This window comes from Ursus maritimus, unplaced genomic scaffold (genome assembly GCF_017311325.1).
Source record: "Ursus maritimus isolate PB19 unplaced genomic scaffold, ASM1731132v1 scaffold_29, whole genome shotgun sequence".
NCBI lineage: Eukaryota > Metazoa > Chordata > Mammalia > Carnivora > Ursidae > Ursus > Ursus maritimus.
The window spans coordinates 35,459,936-35,479,367 of NW_024425452.1; the positions used below are offsets into that span (position 1 = coordinate 35,459,936).

The following is a 19,432-nucleotide window of genomic DNA, read 5'->3' on the forward strand; positions in this document are numbered from 1 at the left end:
CCAGAACCTTATGATAAATCTCTCTCTTTCTCTCTCCCTCTCCCTCTCTCTCTTTCTCTCCATGTATATATTGGATAAAAATGGATCAAAGACCTAAACCTAAAAATGAAAACTATAAAACTCTTAGAAAAAAACAGGGGAAAAGCTTCATGACATCAGCTATGGCAATGTTTTTTTCAGATATGACACTAAAAGCACAGACAACAAAAGAAAAACCAGATAAATCAGACTCATCAAAATAAAAAAGTTTGTGCTTCAAGAAGCACTCTCAACAAAATGAAAAGGCACCCCATGGAATGAGAGAAAACATTTGCAAGACATATATATCTGGTAAGGGATTAATATCCAGAATATATAGACTCCTACAACTCAGCAACAATAACAAAAAAACCAAATAATCCTATTAAAACATGGATAAGTCATAAGACTTGAATGGACACTTCTCCACAAGATACACAAATAGCCAATAAGCATATGAAAAGATGTTCAACTTCATTAATCATTAGGGAAATGCAAATCAAATCACAATGAGATACTACTTTAAACCCCTTCCATGACTACTATCAAAAGGCAGAAAATAAGCGTTGGTAAGGATGTGGAGAAAATGTAACTCTTGTGCATTGCTACTGGGAATATAAAATGGTGCAGCCATTATAGAAAAAAGTATGGCATTTCCTCAAGAAATTGAACATCGAACTACCATATGATCCAGCAATTCCACTTCTGGGGATAAACGCAAAGAACGGAAAGCAGAGATTTAAACAGATTTTTATACACCGTGTTCAGGGCGACATTATTCGCGACAGCCAAAAGGTGGAAACAACTCAGTGTTCATTGATGGATGACTAGATAAACAAGACGTGGTATGGACAGACATAAAACGGACTAATTCAGCCTTTGAAAGGAGGAAATTCTGACACATGCTACAACATAGACGAATCTTGAAGAGGACGATTATGCTAAGTGAAGTACGAGTCAGCCACAAAAGGACAAATATTGTCTGATTCACTTACATGAGGTACCTAGAGCACTCAAATTCATAAAGGCAGAGAGAATGATGGTTGCCGAGGGCTGGGGGGAGGGGAGGATAGGAAGTTATCCTTTAATGGCTAGGGAGTTTCCTTTGGGAAAGCTGAAGAAGTTCTGCAGATGAATGGTGGTGATGGCAGCCCAACAACGTGAATGTGCTTCATGCTACTGAACTGTACACTTAAAAATGGTTAAGATGGTAATTTTTATGTTATATATACAGAGAGATATAATCCCAAAAAGTTTAAAAACAACAACAGCAGTACTGACTTGATGCATTTTGGCAAGTGTGAGGACTACATATGCTGTTCTGCGAAGCATAAATCATTGGACACCTAATAGGACCTCCAAACTAATTCCCTTCTTCCGTTCCCAAAACACTAGATAACTGAGTGCACTCAGGAATCGGTTGGCTAAACAGAGGGAAATTCTGCAATTTTAAATTCTATATAATGATGATTTATTGACTGCATTCCTATTACTGCTTTCCTTGCCCAAAGCTTTGCCTTAATGTGCACACACACACACACCCCCCCCCACATCCTTAAAACCTAAGTTAAAGGGGGGGGGGGTTGGACAGAAAAAAAATGCCTAAAAAAAGCAACAGAAGGCAGCATCCCGTCCACATAGCTGCGGCTTTTACTCCTATGGTCCGTTTAACTTCCAAGAACTGTCCCCGCACCAATGCCATTCCGTGGCGAAAGCTTTCATTGCGCACAAACGCTGGGCTGGAGAGGAAAGGTCTTAAATTCCGAGGTTCTCCGTCCAAACAACGTGGGCTTGGTGCGCTCTCCAGATGGGAAGGCAGCGGCCAGCCCCGGCTCACAGTCCGTTTTTGGCTTCCACAGCCCAAAAGGCAAAGCGCTCCTGTCTCCCCCTCATGCCGCCCATCTTTTCTTTCCCCTCTTTTCCCGCTTTCGCTCTTTCAAGGGATGAGCTCGCGCCACCCCGGCACAACCGTGCCTTCCTCTCGGGAAACTCGCGCCTCAGGAGAGGCCACGGCGCGGGCGGCAACCTCCGGCCCCTCCCTCGCACCCGCGAGAGAGCAGCCCGCCAGCTGTGGGGGTGCGGGCTCCCCGGCATCGCGGCCCCCGCCCGCTCCCCTCCGGGAACAACCTCCCTACTGTTGCCGCCGGCAGCGGGTGCCAGCCGCCAGCCCGGGCGCGCCCCGGCCGCCCCGGGCGCCAGGGTCGGATCGGGTGACCGCGCAGGCGAGCGCCGGGCTGTGGGGCCGGGCCTCGGGGCTGAGGGAGCCCGCCCCCGCCGCGCCCCGCCCCGCCGGCCCCGGCGCCGAGCTCCCGCGCCCGCCGCCACTCGCCGCCGCTCGTCCGGTCCGCCTGCCCGCTCCGCTCCGCTCCTCGCGCCGCGGCCATGGGCGCCGGAGCCGCACGATCCCCGGCGCTGCGGCTCCTCGCGCTGGGCGCGCTGCTGTGGCCGGCGGCCGGCGCCTGGGAACTCACCATCCTGCACACCAACGACGTGCACAGCCGGCTGGAGCAGACCAGCGAGGACTCGAGCAAGTGCGTCAACGCCAGCCGCTGCGTGGGCGGCGTGGCGCGGCTCTTCACCCAGGTGCAGCGGGTCCGCCGCAGCGAGCCGCACGTGCTGCTGCTGGACGCCGGCGACCAGTACCAGGGCACCATCTGGTTCACCGTGTACAAGGGCGCCGAGGTGGCGCACTTCATGAACGCCCTGCGCTACGACGCTATGGTAAGGGGGCGGCCAGCCGGGGAGCCCCGGGGTAGGAGTCCGGGACCGACGGGGAAACCGGCGCGGGGGAGCAGCCGATGGGCTGGCACCGCGCCCCGGGCCACGTGGGGAGAAGGCGCGACTCTGGCCGGCGCGCCAGGTAGATGCAGACACAGAAGTCCCTTGGATGGTTCGTCTGAAACGGACCGGTGTGGTCGGGCCCTCGTGACGAGACGGGCTGTTTGGAGGAGAGGGACTCAGCCCTACCTCCGAGGGCGCCAGCTGGCGTGCGTGGGAGCATTGGCAATTATGCAGAATCAGGGACCGAAGCAGAACGCTTTATTTCTGTTTTATTGGAGGGAAAACTCGGGGTCGGAGACGTTGAGTACAATGTCCTCGTCACCAGCTCCAAAAGAGAGAGAGACACGATAAGAAGGGATTCCAGATCCCTTAGATGTCGGAGCTTGAGCCTGATGCAGCGCACAAGCTTGGGTGGAATCCTGGCTCCGCCATCTCCGTGCGCGTTTAGTCTCTCTGCGCCTCAGTCCCAGCCTCTGTAAAATGGGGATAACCTATCTGCTTCGGAGGGTTGCCTGGCGCGCAGCCTGGCCTCTGTGAATGTTAGTTCCTATTATTACCAGATACCACTCTACAGGTTTTTTAAAAAGTGAAAGAAACTTCCAGAGAGAACGAAAATGCTGAAACACTGGGGTTTCAAAGAATTTCGATAAAACCAATTTGGCGGTACAGATTTAGACAGTCCAGCTGAAGAGATGAGGCCCTTGAAACGTGCAAGAATTTAAGTCCAAGCTCCCAAGTGCTCTCTGAAAGGCAATGCCTTTTTTTTTTTTTAAGAAATTTTTGTTTTGAAGATTTTATTTATTTATTTGACAGAGACAGCCAGCGAGAGAGGGAACACAAGCAGGGGGAGTGGGAGAGGAAGAAGCAGGCTCCCAGTGGAGGAGCCTGATGTGGGGCTCGATCCCACAACACCGGGATCACGCGCTGAGCCGAAGGCAGATGCTTAACCGCTGTGCCACCCAGGCGCCCCAAGGCAATGCCTTATTTGTTGGACTGAACTCTAGAAAATGAGCAGAGAAGGGTTATGCAGTAATAATATGACCAAAACATATGTATAGTTTGTTTTTTTCATCAAACCACCACCCAAGTTTAACCCAGTGTAAAATCCTAGAGTAAAGGGATTCAGTGAAGAAACAGGGGACAGGAAATCTTAAGAGCTTTAGAAGAGGAAGAAGAGAGCAGTGGTTCAGGGGGAATGGAAGGAGAGGTGTGGTCCAGGCTGGGGTACAGAGGGTTCACAATACACTTGGTATGAAAACAGCACAGAGGTTATTTTTTCCCTGGAAACTTGGGGAAAGGAGGACAGGAAAAGATAAGGAGAGTTGTTTGGTTTTTTCCACCAACAAGAAAGCCCATCCTAAAGAGATGAGAGATGGGCAGAGAGAGTTGCTCTCCATTCTGATTGTTGGTTGTAAGGTTGTCAGGGACACTGAAAGCACAGCGATTCAAACGGATCCCTATGCCTCTGAGTCCGTGGGGGTGGGGGTGGGGCTCACCAGCATCTGTCTGGACTCCACAGAAGAATGGGGGGGTCTCAAGAACCCTGTACGCTCTCTTATCATTGGTATCTCCATAGCTCAACCTACCTGATGCTTTGTGTGGGATAATGACAGAATAAATATTTACTGAATTTATCATTACCAGCTTACATCTCCATTTCCTCCCAGAAGGGTAATATAAACATCATGTGAGTTTGTTTTGATTTCACATATAAATCACCACTCTTAAACTTTTCTCTTTATGACACCCTTTTCTCCACAGCTATGTAAACTCCTTTTGGTGAAAAAAAAATGAAGAATTCCTAGTTTTCCCTAATACTAATGTTTTCCTCTTTAAGTGAAATTGAGCCCATGATGTTAATCGTCCCACGGAGTGGTTATGATAGGGCTCTAGGTGAGGCTGGAGCAAGTGGGGGCAAGTTACAGCATGTCACCACTGGGAAGTCTTTAGAAGGCTCTTTGTTGGATGGAATAATTTTCTCTCAAGTTTCACTCAAAGTAATTGGACTGGGGCCTGAGGAAAAATAGGCTACTATATAATGTTGACAGGAGGTAAAGAGGGGGAGTGTGAGGGCCACGTCCCTGATAGTGTCTCGTCATCTGTGCCGTTCTGGGGTTTGACAAACATGACTTGACCTGCATAGAATTCTCTTCTTGTTATGCATTCGTGTGTGATAAAGCTCTGCCGTATTCTTGTTTTACAGAGATTTTTCATTGTCACTTTGCTTATATGATACTACTCTCAGGGAATTTAGTGCCGTTCTGCTGTAAATGTTGGCCCACTCCACCCACTCACTCACCACATCTTCAATCGCAGGAAGCTGGAGATTCTGGTTAGCGTGGAAAACCGTTGTCAAGGGGCATCTCCAGTTCTCTAGCAACTGGACTTCGTTAGAGGAGCCACGTCTAAGGACTCAAGGGTACAGAAGGCAAAGAGGAAGCTACTAGAATCTAGCTTCACCCCAGGAGATCCCGAGAGCGGGCGCCTCTGAGGGGGTGTAGACTTTCTAGACATGTCCCAGCGAGCGCTGCTGGAGCGGTTCTGATACCTCGGAGGCCCCAAGGCGAGCCCGGAGACCCCCTAGACCCAGCTACCAGGCAGAAAGTTCTACAGGGAGAGTTTCAGAAGCCGCTAGTTGGTGTCACTGTCTCGGTGGAAGCGTGCGTGTCCACCGAGGCATGAGGAGGGCAGCCCAGATGAACTCACGGTGTGAGCTGGCCTGTTCCTCTCTCTGAGCCTCCGGGTCGCTGATTGTGAAACCCTAGGGATAACCTCCACCCCCCTGCGCAGGACTTTTGTGAGCCCTGCGTAAGATAACAAATGTAAAAATCCCCAGCACCCTGCTGGGTCAGAGGAAGTGCTCAGTAGAGGTTAGTTCTGGGTGCCCTGCCAGGGGGACAAAAGAAGAAGAGGAGGAGGAGGAGGCCGCTGCGTGGAAGGGAAGGTTTGGGTTTCACAGCGTCAGTTTATCTGACTCCGACTGCCTGGCATACTCCAACCCCCTCCTCTGCCCCCTCCGACATCTTTTCTAAGGCCCATTGTGTAAACTGTTCTTAACGTTTCCTCGTGGAGCAGACTTGTGAAAACCCCCGAGAGCACACAGTCTGAGAGATTCGCCTCAGGAGGTGGGATTCCCACCATCGGGGTACACTGGGAGGAACACAGCTTCCGGGGAGAAGGGCAACCTCCTTCGTAGCTGGCCTCGGCTCCTGCGCCCACTTTCTGTGCAAAAGACTGCAGCCCTAGCCTTAGCAAACCGCTCCTTGGTGCCTGAGCCCGAGGGCAGGGTGGGGACGGTGGCCCCTACCTTACCGCTCCCAGGGGACCTCGAATCAACTCCCCTTTCATCAACATTCCCCACCTCCTGCCTGAGCAACCCCTCCGTCTGATGTTCCAGTTTGTCTCTGTGTGTACTTGCAGAACTTTCATCGTAGTTAAGGGTCTTATGTTCTTAAATTATCCAACTCGTTGTATTGCTCAGATCATTCTGTTTCTTTTGTCCTCAGCTAGTTGGTTTTTTAAATTTTTTTTATTTGAGTAGAGTTGACACACAATGTTACACTAGTTTCAGGTGTGCAACATAGTGATTGGACCAGTCTGTATGTTATGCTGTGCTCACAGCAAGTGTAGCCACTGTGTGTCACCGCGCAGCCATACGACACTGTTACAGTATCACTGACTATACTCCTTATGCTGGGCCTTTTATTCCTGCGACTTCTGCATTCCGTAACTAGAGGCCGGTAGTGCCCACTCCCCCCAACTCATTTTGCCCAAGCCCACACCCCTTCCTTCCCTCTGGCCATTGTTAGCTTATCCCCTGTATTTACAGGTCTGATTCTGCTTTTTTTTTTTTATTATGTTCAGTTAGCCACTGTATAGTACATCATTAGTTTTCGATGTAGTGTTCAGGGATTCAGTAGCTACATGTAACACCCAGTGCTCATCACAGCACGTGCCCTCCTCAATACCCATCACCCTCCCGCCACCCCTCTCCCCTCGAAACCCTCAGTTTGTTTTCCAGGGTCCATAGTCTCTCATGGTTCATCTCCCCCTCTGATTTCGGCTTTTTTAAGCGGGTTGTTTCACGCTTGTCTGTGTCACTCCGTGTCGGCTATGTGTGTATGCCCTGCGTCAGGCTGCACAGAGCCCTTCGTAGGTTTTACCATCCTCTCCCCCCCCGCCCCGTGATGGTTTAGAGCGGCACAAATACGCTGCTCCGAATAGCTTCCTGCACGTCCGCCTGTGAGGGTTTCTTTGGGATCCATAGCCGAGGGCAGAATTGCTGGTCACAGGGATGTTATCCTTACTTTGACTGATGGCTGCCTGAGTGACTGGAGTGCTGTGTTCTCCCCAGTCTCCACACCCACACAGATGTGAAGCCCCCAATCCTTACCCGTATCCTGCAGCATTATCCAGCTTTCCAGTAGGTATGAAATGTCATCTCGTTATTTGATCTTGTATTTTCCTAATAGCTGGTGACTTTGGCTTATTTACTTTTCAAGTTTCCTCTTCCTTAATTGCATGTTCTCATCCTTTGCTCTTTTTTAAAAAATTAGGTTGAGGGGCGCCAGGTGGCTCAGTCGACTGAGTGTCTGCTCTTGGTTTCTGCTCGGGTCATGATCTCAGGTCCTGGGATGACCCCCCCCCCCAGTTGGGCTCTGCACTCAGCAGGGAGTCTGCTGGAGATTCCCTCTCTTCCTCTGCCCCTCCCCCCACTCAAATGCTTGCCCTCGCTCTCTAAATAAATAAATAAATAAATAAATAAATGGGGGGAGGCCTGGGTGGCTCAGTCAGTTAAGCGTCCGACTCTTGCTTTTGGCTCAGGTCAAGGGAGATGGAGCCCCAGGTAGGGCTCCCCACTCAGTGGAGAGTCCGCTTCCCCCTGCCTCTCCCCCCACTCACGCACTTGCACATGCGCACGATTTCTCTCTCAAAAATAAATCTTTAAATAAATAAGTTTAATCTATTTTTCATGATTTTCGGGAGTTCTAGATATTGATCTGTGATCAATTTTAGACATTGCCAATATCTGAGTATGTTATGTCTATTAACTCAATCCATAGTGTCTTACATTGAATATAGATTTTTCTTTTTTTTTTTTTTTTTAAAGATTTTATTTATTTATGTGACAGAGAGACAGCCAGCGAGAGAGAGGGAACACAGCAGGGGGAGTGGGAGAGGAAGAAGCAGGCTCACAGCCGAGGAGCCCGATGTGGGACTCGATCCCGGTACGCCGGGATCACGCCCTGAGCCGAAGGCAGACGCTTTAACGACTGCGCTACGCAGGCGCCCCTGAATATAGATTTTTCATTTGGTATAATCACATTACTGTTTTGTTTTGTGATTTGTACTTTTGAAAGTTTACGTAGATTTTATTAATTTGAAGCTTATCATCCCCAGTACTCGTCACCAGAAATTCAGAGATCAGTACTGTTCTCTTGAGAGATAATAAATTTATAATCTGGGCTATGCCGTTCACCTCTCTGGATCACCAGTTCCTCATCTAAAAAATAAGAGGTTTGAGCCAGCTCATCTCTGAGGTTACACCCATTTCTAAACAAATCATCCTAAGAAGTGTTTTGATTCAATTTCAGTTCAGTGAAATGTTTTGATTCAGTGAAGGGGCAGGAGGATGGGGCCGAGGTACAGAGGTAGGAATCTGCAAGATTCTGGACCAGCCTGGACCAAAGCTGAGACAGCAGGAATGAAGGGAGATGAGGTTGTATATGGCTGAAGGACACCCTGAAAAGTTTGGGCTCTCTTCTGTTGTCAACAGTGGGGGTGGATGGGCACTGGAGGGTTCTGAGCAGAGGGTGACTGTGGTGTAATAAAAAATAGATATTTCCTCTTTATTCCCAGTTCCTGGCACACAGCTCCCCAAACCCTTGAAATCTCCTGAGTGATAAGAGTCTTTTGTATGCTAATGAGATGATTGAAGAATGGGGACCACTAGATAGCTCCAGAAGGAGGACTGGCAGTCAGAAATTCCAAGCCACGATTAGAGGATTGGAACTTTCCGCCTTCCCTCAACCTCGTGGGAGGGGAGAGTGGCTGGAGATTGAGTTAATCAGCAGTTCCCAGTGATTTAATCGATCGTGCATATGTGATAAAAAACCCCGAAATGATGCGGTTCAGAGAGCTTCTGGTTTGGTGAACACACTTAGGTGCCGGGAGGGTGGTGTGCCCAGGAAGGGCACGGAAGCCCCACCAGCCCCTGCATACCTTGCCCTACGCCTGTCTTCTGCTTGGCTGTCCCTGAGTTGCAGCCTTTATAATATGTCAGTAATGGTAACTGACGCACTTTCCTGAGTTCTGTGAGTTGTTCTAGCAAGTTATCAAACCTGCGGAGGGAGTCATTGTTGGACACCCTGCTGGTAACCCCAGAGAACTGGAGAATTGGTTGATGTGAGAAAAAAAACCTCTCAGTGATGTAGGGAAATCACAGTTTTGGGGGATGAGCAGAAATGGATGGGAGGCTGAAGACCCACGAAGAGGATGGAGAAGAGGCTGGGCAGCAGTCTAGGGTGAGATGGTCCTCAACTATGGTGACGGGGAAAGAAAGGCTAAGTCCACGGGAACGTTTCAGCCGGTAGGCGGTATGGCATGGGGTCAAGAGGGTGACCTCTGGGGTGACTGCCTGGGATCAAGTCCCCTCCCTGCCACTTAAAATTTGTGGACCAAGAGCAGGTTATGTAATCTCGCGAAGCCCCCATTTCTCCATGTGTAAGATGGGCGCGATGACAGTCTGCACCGGAGAGGTTGTTATGGGGTTGAAAGGACACCATAGTTTGTGGAGGTGCTTAGCACAGCCTGCCAGCTCACGGTAAGGGTTATGAAGTGCTGGCCCTGCTCACCTTCTTGGGGCAGGGGTGACTCAGGAGAGGGTGCAATCAAAAGATGGCTCAGAGGGTTCAAGCCAGGTGCACTGGAGAGTCCATGCACGGGAGCACGGATTCTTCTGCTTAGCCTTACCCCCTGACAGCTGAAGCCTGCTGTTTGCAGCACAGAAATGCAGTCTAAAGGCTCCTCCTGAGCTTATTGGACAGCATTGGACCCTGTGGACCAGTGGCAGATGGGGCAGTGGAAAGAGATTTGGATGGGACATCACAACACCCAGGTTTTCTTCCTTGCCTCTTCCCACTATCCACTGCGTGGGTTTGGGCAGGGGATTCCTCATCTATAGGACAGAGGAATTGGAGAGGGTGGCCTGTTGCATGTCACTCAGTAGCTCAGGCCCTGCCCTGCCCTCTGTCTTGCTTCTAATCTGCCAGTATGACTTGGTTTGTCCCAGAACTTAATTTTACATCAATGCTAAGTTTGCTTGACAGCTCTCTTATGTCTCCTTCACAGTTACTGTCATGACAGCTAATTCCTTGTAGGGAGATGGCTTGGGTCGTCTCCTGGGTACCCTTCCATTGGCCACTGTTTCCAGATAAAGAGGTTCTCAGGATTTAGATGGAGCCTTACTCTGTTTGTAATAGAAAATGATGGCCTAAGGAATAGTGGGATGATGAGCCCAGTTTCAAGCCTTATTGTCTTTACAGCCCATTTATTCATTCATATTCACTAAGCACTCCATGCGCCAGGCTCCGTGCTAAGTGGTGAGCAGAGCAAATCAGACCTGCTAAGGAGAAACCCGCTATTTGGTGCATAGCAGGCAGTGCCCTTCTTGACCACATAGAGAGTCTGGGCAAGACCTAAGAAGGAGGGGGATAAGCAAAGCATAAATGACTGAAAGTCTAACACCTGACCTTGGGAATTCAAGAACCAAAGATCTGGTCTGCAGAAGACACAACGTCAAGCCCTCAGATGTGTCATACATGCCCAAATGCATAGTGGGCATGTTTCCTCTTTTCCCCAGAAAACTAATCCTGAGCAAAGAGAAGTCACCTTCCATTCAGGTGCTTTCAAAGTCTCTCATGTCAAAGAAACTCTCAGAATTGCTTTATCTTCAATAACAAGCCCATGTTTGAGGAAGACAACTGAGCAGTGCTAGTTCGTGAAGTTCGAAGGAGGTATATTGATGGCAGTCATTTGGGTTTTTTTGGTTGGTTTGATTGTTTTTTTGTTTTTTGTTTTTCCAAGGCAAGGAAAGTCAGTAGCAAAGAAAATTACACTCAGACCTCGGAAGTTTTGACCTCTGGGTAGTTGCGGATCCCCAAGCCTCAGTGATGTCAATGGCCCCCACCCCATCCTGTGGCTGTGGTTGTGGCCTTTCCACTTCCTCTCTTCCAGAGTGAGTTCCACGCCAGAGCTGGGCTGAATGAGACCAGCCCCAAGCAGGAGAGGGAGGAAGCAAAGGCAGGTTCTTAGCTCATCTTGTCCTTGTTCTGGCATCTGCGTTTCCTTAACTAAAAATTGGGGGAAAAAAACAAACAAATCACTCATTAGCCAGCAGCTTCCTGCAGTTCATTCACAAATACATCTGAATACTGCGTGAACTCCTTCCGTGTCTATTTTCCTCAACCACATAACTAGAATTTGATAATTCTCTTGACACTTCTTTTCCCTCCCTGGAATAATTGATTCCATACGTAAGCCACACGTTGGCTGGAGCCCTCTAGCCCCTCAGAGATACAGTGACACCTGCGTGGAACCCAGTTAGGTGAGCAGGTAACTCTAAAGGTAATATTGTTACGCGTATTTTACACAGAGAGAGTTTGTAAATTTTTCCGTCTGTTGTGGAAAATGTGAAATGTCTGTTCAGCACTTGTTTGTTCATTCATTCAACAAACATTGTGCACATGAGCTGGCGTGAGCCCCAGGATCCTTTCTGTCATTCAGTCAGAGGCTACATTCACTTGCCAGGACCCACACGCCCTAGCCCACAACTAGGGGTCAGGGGGAGCACAACCCAGCCCCGTTGTGGAATAGGCCAGGCTCTCCCCGTAACCCTCCCATTATGAGGTGTGCCGCAGCCCCCCTGTCCTTAGTGGGATGAGCCAGTGTGTACATGGCTAGCTAAATACCTATGTTGCCAATTTCTGAAGGATGGCTTTTTGACGCTGCAGTTGATTTCCGTGGATTAAAACAAATCATTTTCCTCTGCCTCACTCATACTGCACTGCTCCTAAATCAATTATTCCTTCCTTTTTCTTGTGAATTCATGTTTAAGCCTCTTGTCTTCACTTGGAACCTTTGAGTGCCTCAGCCCTTGTGTGTTCATCGCGCCATTTGTCTATACAGTTGACACCGTTTGCCTGTGAGCTTCCCCTGACCAGCGCCAAGGAGGCGGGGATCACACTCTGAGCCCCTTTGGTCTTTCGTGGGCAGCGTGTGCCCGTCTCTTTGGCGGCCTGTCTCACGCGTCCTTCCCTGTGGTTCCTACGTGGTTTACGTATGCATGGATGGACAGATGGACATGCTCATGTCTTGCCCTCTCCCTGTCTGCCCTGTCAGCTTCCTGAGGACAGGGACTGGGGCCTTGTTACTTGGCATTCTAGAACCCTATAGGAAGCTGGTTGTGTGATAGCCATCCCTTCCAGGTCTTTCATCAGGGGCACTTTGACAGAGTGGTTGAGGCCCTGGATGCTTAAGCCTCACTACCTTCGTTCAAACCTCAGCTCTGCCACTTGCTAGTGGTGGGAGCCCTGTGCCTCAGTTTCCCATCTATGAAAAGGACAAATAATAGCCCTGCCTGATAGCATTGTGAGGATTAAATGAGTCAATCTGTGAACAGGGCCTGGCCATGTAGCATAGAGTCTTAATGATCAACCTTTCTTTTTGTCATATTTTTTGTGTTTAAAAAAACTCGTCCTTGAAATTCCCTTAATGTCAAATTCCCTGGTAATTTTTACAGTCCTCTGTGAACAGAGGTGAGGCTCTAAGTGTCCCCTTTCAAATTCAGATACAGATACCCTTTGACAGACCCAACAGTTGGTCTCCTTAGCAGATTTCCAATAGGAAGAGACTCTAAAAAGTTCCATTTTCTCCCTAACTGCCCTCATGAAATCTAAGTAATGTTCTCGTGTATACATACAAGACACACAAAACAGTTAAACAAACTTTTTTTAAGAATCTGTTTCATTCACAAAGGCCAGTACGTTACTAGGGAAATAGAAAGACGAGAAGCAGGCCGATTGCCCGGAGAGGGTCAGCTGGGAACAGTGAGTCAGGGGCTAAACCTTTCACCTGCTTCCAAGCAACTTGGTTTCTCTTATTTCACAAGATATTGCTCAACTGTTTACCAAGTTCTTTTGAAAATCCTCCCACCTTGGAAAAAGTTTTAATGCCCCCGTACTGCTTCAGAGGCGGGCGGAGCCTATTAAAAGGAGCAGGTGGGGTGATGGTTTTATCGCTCATTCTGCAAACAGCCTCGGGGCTCCGTCGCTGTCTCCAGAGGCAGAGGGAGAGTCGCTGCCACTCCCGCCTCTGGGAGGAAGACGTGTGAACCAACAGCCGCAACAAGGTCAAGTGGCGTCAGAGACGTGCGTTTGAGGTGTGGCAGACACCGTGTCTCCCGTGGAGGTGACACAGAGGGCTCCACAGGGAGGTCACGCCGAGCTGCATCTGAGGCACTTCACGGCATGGGTAGTTGACTGTTCCTGGAACTGAGGGCCCTTGAAGTTTGGCAGAAGCAATGAACCAGCTCAGGGAGGTCAGGAAGGGGTTGCTGTGGAGTCTGAGGACCGGAGCGTGAGTTCAGTGGGACGCGGGAGGCTCTGGAGGAACTCTAAGCAGGGGCTAGACGCAGTCGTGGGCATGCTTTTGGAAGTGCATTCTGGGGGCCTGTGGTGAATGGGCAGGAGGTTTGTGAGCCTGGTGGCCGGGAGACCGGCCCAAAGACTCCAGAAAGGTCTGGGTGAGAAGTGAGGAAGCAGAGGGGGCGGTGGGAGTGTGGCAGAGAAGACCCCCTGAGAAAGGATAATGTAGGAGCTGTAGCAACAGGACGTCGTGGCTAGTTGGCCATGATGGGGGCGGGGGACGGGGGGACAAGGGGAGGGCTTCCCAGGTGTTTCACTGCTTCTCTGGGTGTTTCTTGGTAGCTGTAGAAACTTTTCCGACACCTGGGACCTCACAGGTGTCTCATGCACAAGCTTACTGGGAGTAAGTGTCCTTCTCTGCTGGTCGTTGGTCTGGCAGGGGACTCCTCAATAGCCAGCAGTGAGGAAAGAGTGGGGAGCCATGGGGAGCGTGTGGGAGAAAGTGCAGTGACCACCAAACTACCCCCAGGCAGCTCCCTACCGTGTCCCCTGAAACAAGAGACAAGAAAGGGGTCTGGTCATCTGCCCCATGGGCCCCGTCCCAGCGGGCACATTGTCAGTGTCTGGCTTCAAGGTGGGCAGGCCTGGGTTGGACAGAGGAAGGGATCATTCCAAATCTTGGAAAAAACCTAAATTTTCTGGTGACACTTGGAATAAAAATTCTAGGTAGATTCTGACCCAGGTGCTGCGCCAGGAGCTCGCCAGAGCTGGGCCACTGTGGCCTCTTCACAGCTTTATTTATTTTGGGACACAAGGCCCAGTCGAGAAGGCAGGATGTGTGTGAGAGACGCGAAACAGGTTCTCGGCCTGTGAGGCTTTCTCAGGTCTCAGGGCTTTGCCGCTTCCTTGCCTTTTATGGCCAAGTTTCCTGCTTAAATTATTGCCCTGGCTGCTGTGACCATTCATCAGAGGCTTTCAAAACAGAACTCTTTACCAGTTTGGGACTAGAGGTCGGAGCAACTGTGTCTTGTATAACCTCCTTTTCCGCTGCAGCGCACGGAGACGCGACGACGCGGGGACCGCGTTCTAGGCGACGCGGAGGAGGCCATCACTGGCAAGCAGCCTAGGGGCGGGGAACCAGCCGCTCCAGGCTTAGGGATTAATTCTCTGGCTCTTTCCTCCCCTCCCACCAATTATTTATTTACTCGTTCATTCACTCTAAATATTTACCAAGTATTTCCCCTGTGTCAGAGATATTTTAATGAAATAACGCATATTGTCTACTGCTTTGATCCATCAGCTGTAACAGGAGAGATCAGAAAGGGAAGATTTCTCCATAAAAGCAAAACATTCCAGAATAATGAAAGACCTTCCTAGAAGGCCATCAGACGGCCACCAACTTCCTTGTCCCCTCCTGCAGACCGCGAATGAATCCCAGCGTCAGGGCTCAGGCGGACCCGCTCCCACCACGGAGGGCTCTCTCTCTCTTCCTCTCAGCCTGGGGCGTGTCTCACTATTTCTTCTGTCCGTCCACTTGCTCAGGACCGGAGCCTCAAGACCAAAGGGCCCATTTGTTCCCAGGTGAAAGGAGGAAATGAATAATAGCAGCTCCTCCTAGGAAGAGCCTTGGGAAAGAAAAACTCTGAGAGTGGGCACCCAGGCTCGGAGGACAGTGCGGTCGGGCCCGTCTGTGTGGCTGCTGAATTCAGTAGCGGAGTCCAGCCACACCGAGAGACAAGTCAGGAAGGATTCGGCCCTCTTTCTTTGAAAGCATGGCCTCTAACATTTGTTACTCACTGAAGGTATATTTTATTGTTGTGAGAACTCAGTAAATAGGTGCTGCACAGAGTTATTACCTTAGGGCAAAAGTTAATTTCATCTCCAGAGCCGGCTCTGGTTGACGGACAGTAACTCCCTGCAGGGCTAAGGTAAGAAGGGTTCTGCGGCTCAGTCCAAACACAGTGGGAAAGATTCAATCAATCAATTAGCATCTTTCATGGACAGAGGAAGAGGTAGAGGAGAATGACATTACGACATCATGTGTTTGCACTGCATCCAAGACACAATAGTTGAACGTTAGCTTCAGTTCCGTTCGGCATACAGTGCATTTGGAAATAAAATGACTAGAAGTTTGGTCACCTCGTAATCATCTGAAAATGTGTCTAAGTAAGGAAATTGCCAGTCCACAAAGGGAAGGTCGACTTTGGCCTGTATCCAGAATTCGTGAGAATGGTAACTGACGTGTAGACGCAAGCTTTCCCTCACTCCTCACTGCAGGGTGTTGTTAATAATCCAACGAGAAACTTGGAGCCAGAAGTCTTAGGGTATCTTCGTTCTTCCATTGCTTCCTCGTATGACCTGAAAAACCCTGGGCTTTATCTTTAGTCAACAGAGAGTTTCTCCAAAGCCACGGCTAGACTTTGACAAATTGTCCACATCAAATGTAAATATTAACAGACACCTGCAGAAGGTGTCAAACAAATCAGACTCTGTGCCTCAGAGTTGATGCGATGAGAGCCCCTGTAATCAGAATCACAGAAGAGTCAGATCTCCTCCTGCACTCACAGTTGTGTTTAGCTTTAAATGCCAGCAACATTTCGGGTGTTTAAGTGGTTGAACACGCGGGGCTGGGCTGGATGGAAAGTGAGGAAAGATTTTTTCATGTCCAAGCACATTTTTTTTTTCTTTTTTGTCTTTTTATTTATTTTTTTTTAAGATTTTATTTCTGTATTTGACAGGATAGAGACAGCCAGCGAGAGAGGGAACACAAGCAGGGGGAGTGGGAGAGGAAGAAGCAGGCTCATAGTGGAGGAGCCCGATGTGGGACTCGATCCCGGAACGCCGGGATCACGCCCTGAGCCGAAGGCAGCCGCCTAAGGACTGCGCTACCCAGGCATCCCTTTTTTGTCTTTTTAAATAGCGCTTTAGGCTTCTGCACAAAGAAAGCAGTGAGGGTGGGGAGCCAGGGCTGGACCAGAGGCTCACATTCAATTTCTGTGATTTAGGTGTTGGAGATGGTCATTTTGCTACGCTCAGCTGTATTCAACTACAGAACAGTGCATTTGGTGAAATTTAGTGTTTATAGTGAAAATACGCAAGATTACAATAGGTCTAGAATCAGTGAGTGAATAGGGTTAGTAAGCGAATGAGGCTAATATTAGAAATCAGATGTTTAAGGGGGAATGAAGCATGACAGACTATGGACTCTGGGAAACAAACTGAGGGCCTCAGAGGGGAGGGGGGCGGGGGAATGGGATAGGCTGGTGATGGGTAGTAAGGAGGGCACGTATTGCATGGTGCACTGGGTGTTATACGCAACTAATGAATCATTGAGCCTTACATCGGAAACCGGGGATGTACTGTATGGTGACTAATATAACAAAATAAAAATTATTTTTAAAAAAAGAAATGTTTGGAAAGCAAGAATAAAAAGAGGGAGAGAGCATAAGAATATGATTTAGGTCAGAAAAAACACTTGCCCGATGTGGGGATTATAGCATTCCTGGCAAGTAACAGATTAACTCAGATTAGGATTGGTTATTAGAGCCATGGGGGAAGCTTTGGGCAGAGCAGCAAGAAATGGACACGCACACGTAAGGAAAGGTACGGGAATTTTCAGAGAGGACCAAAAAAGGCATACGGTACTGCAGTATGAATTTGCATAAATTTTCTTACGTTTGTGCTGCACACGCGCCATAGGATGTAAAGGAACTGGAAAGACGACCTGCCCCGAAAGGGTCCATCTTCCATTGCTCTGAATGCTCTCGGACAGACTCCTCTGAGGTATTTCCATGTTAATAAAAAAAATGGAAATGAATAAGAATCCATGTATTTCTATATCGTACACCTGAAACTAGTATGACACCGTATGTTAACTAACTGGAGTGAAAGTAAACACTTTGAAAAATTTTATTGAACACATTTCTTGAGCACCTGCTGTATGCCAGGAGGGAGCTTCGTCTACGCAAGTGAGTGGTGCGTCCTCGTTCCAAAGAGCTCATGAATAATGAAGTTGTGATAAATGCGACGGAGGAAAAACAGGTCGGAAAAAGTCAGGGTGGGGAAATGAAAATATGAGTTTACAAAGAAAATAAGAATTTGCCAAGGAATCTTTCAGCAGAGGAATTTTTGTAGGGAAAGTTAGCTGTGTATAGAAGAAAGAAATTCATCAGAGACCCTTCCGCTCACTCAGGTGTCCAGCCGGTGCGCACCGTTGCTCTGCACCAGAGGGACTGAGTGGGCGGGTGCAGGGCTGCAGAGACGGGACCATCAGAGCAGAGGAAGTCGTCTGACTCAGGGAGGGAGCTCAGTGACGGGTTCTTGGGAAGTAACGCTGCTGGGAGGCTCATCACACTTCAGGACCTGAAGTCACTGGTTGGCTAAGGGGGTAAAGGCACGGTACAAAAAGGAATACTTCTGTTCTACTCAATTCTATCCGTCTACCTATCTGTACTTCAGTCAGCCAGTCATCATTTGCCTGTTGTATACAAAAGCACAAAGGTGAGAGAGAGCGTGAGAACTGCGGGTACTTAGGCTTTTATTCAGAGTGCTCCCTATCTGCTAGGCCTTACGCAAAGCTCTTTATATCCAGGCATAGAGGTTAAGAAGGGTGGAGTCAAACAGAAGCTCTACCACTTACTAATTGTGTGACCTTGAACAATTCATTCAGTGTCTCTAGATCTGTTTTCATTTGTAAAATGGTAATAGTAATGATACCAATCTCACAGCACAAAACCAGGTTTTCTTAACAAAACCACTTTGCATGATGCTGGCGTGTGGCAAGTACTTAGTAAATGCTGTTTCATTTTTATTACAACCTTTGTCTTTTTCACTGCCCTTCCAGAGGAAGCTGTGGTTTGTCAGTGTGCTCCGGTCGAGCTCATGAGTGGTGGAGCCAGCCCTGCCTGGTTGTCTCATACTTAGCAGATGGTGGGTGTCAGAAATAAGGCTAGCGGGGAAGGCAAGACCAGATCTCCAAGAGCCTTACACACGAGCAGTGGAGAGTCACTGTAAGACGCTGGGGTCGAGGTTGACAAGATAAACTTTGCATTTTAGAAAGATTCTTCTGGCCACACTACCGTGAATGGTTTAGAGAAGGGAATGGCGCTGGCTGAATACCAGTGAGGAGGCTGTGGCAGTGGTCCAGGAGGGAATGGGCGAGGAATGCATGGGGGGTGGATGAAACAGAGCATTTAGGCAAAGGTGAGATGATGGTGGGGGGTGAGGGAGAATTAGCAAGTGGGGGGCATTCAGCTGCTCTGGGGTTTCTGGCTTCCTTGACTGGGTGGGTGGTGGCAACATGGAGAATCTCAGAGGAAGGGGCTTTGAGCATGGTAAATGTGGGTGCTTGTGAGTCCTTGGAGGGAAGCGTCCACGTGGCAGTTGGACATAGAGAACTCAAGGTCAGGGGAAAGTCAGGGCTGCAGATGTTCACTTCCAAGTGGAAGATGTGAATGTGAAGCAGGTCATTCAGCCGGTCCATGCTCAGCCCTGAGCGCCAGACCAGGGCTCCTCTCTCCACAGAGCTCGGAAAAGATAGCCGTCCCCACTTTCAGGATGTTACACTCAAGTCAGGGGAGGAGACATCAAACAAGTCACGCGTGAATGAAACAGGTAACTCCAAGTGTCGCCAAACGCTAGCGACATAATGCTGTGGGTAAACTGCAGAGTGGCTGACACATGGATAATCTGCCGTGAGGAATGAGAGAGATGCTCACGTTTTAAGACGTGGCAGTTAGACCACACAGTTCATGGTCATTTCATAAGGAAGACTGTTTTCACCACAGGAAGAAACCATGATGTTCCCAAGAGAAGATAGAAAGACAATTACCCAAGACTGGGAGACCCTTTAAGACTTAGGTCAGCCTTTAAGGGAGAAGTAATTACTTAAGAGGAAGAAATAAAAATGAGTGGATACTCGGGGGGTGGGGGAGAGAGGCAAATTCACACATTCTGCGTTTCATCAGGGAGACAGGTATGTGGGAATGTGA

The 19,432-nt window shown here is 49.1% G+C and overlaps 1 protein-coding gene across 1 annotated transcript in view; it reads left to right on the top strand.

Annotated features, from left to right (window-relative positions):
* The first annotated feature begins 2,356 nt into the window (after positions 1-2,356).
* The window catches only part of NT5E (5'-nucleotidase ecto), a 46,965-nt gene continuing 29,889 nt past the window's right edge, over positions 2,357-19,432 (top strand). The window contains exon 1 of the mRNA XM_008684887.2: positions 2,357-2,739. Within this exon, the coding sequence (XP_008683109.2) occupies positions 2,401-2,739 (339 nt within the window). The 5' untranslated portion in view covers positions 2,357-2,400. The remainder of the gene's footprint in view (positions 2,740-19,432) is intronic.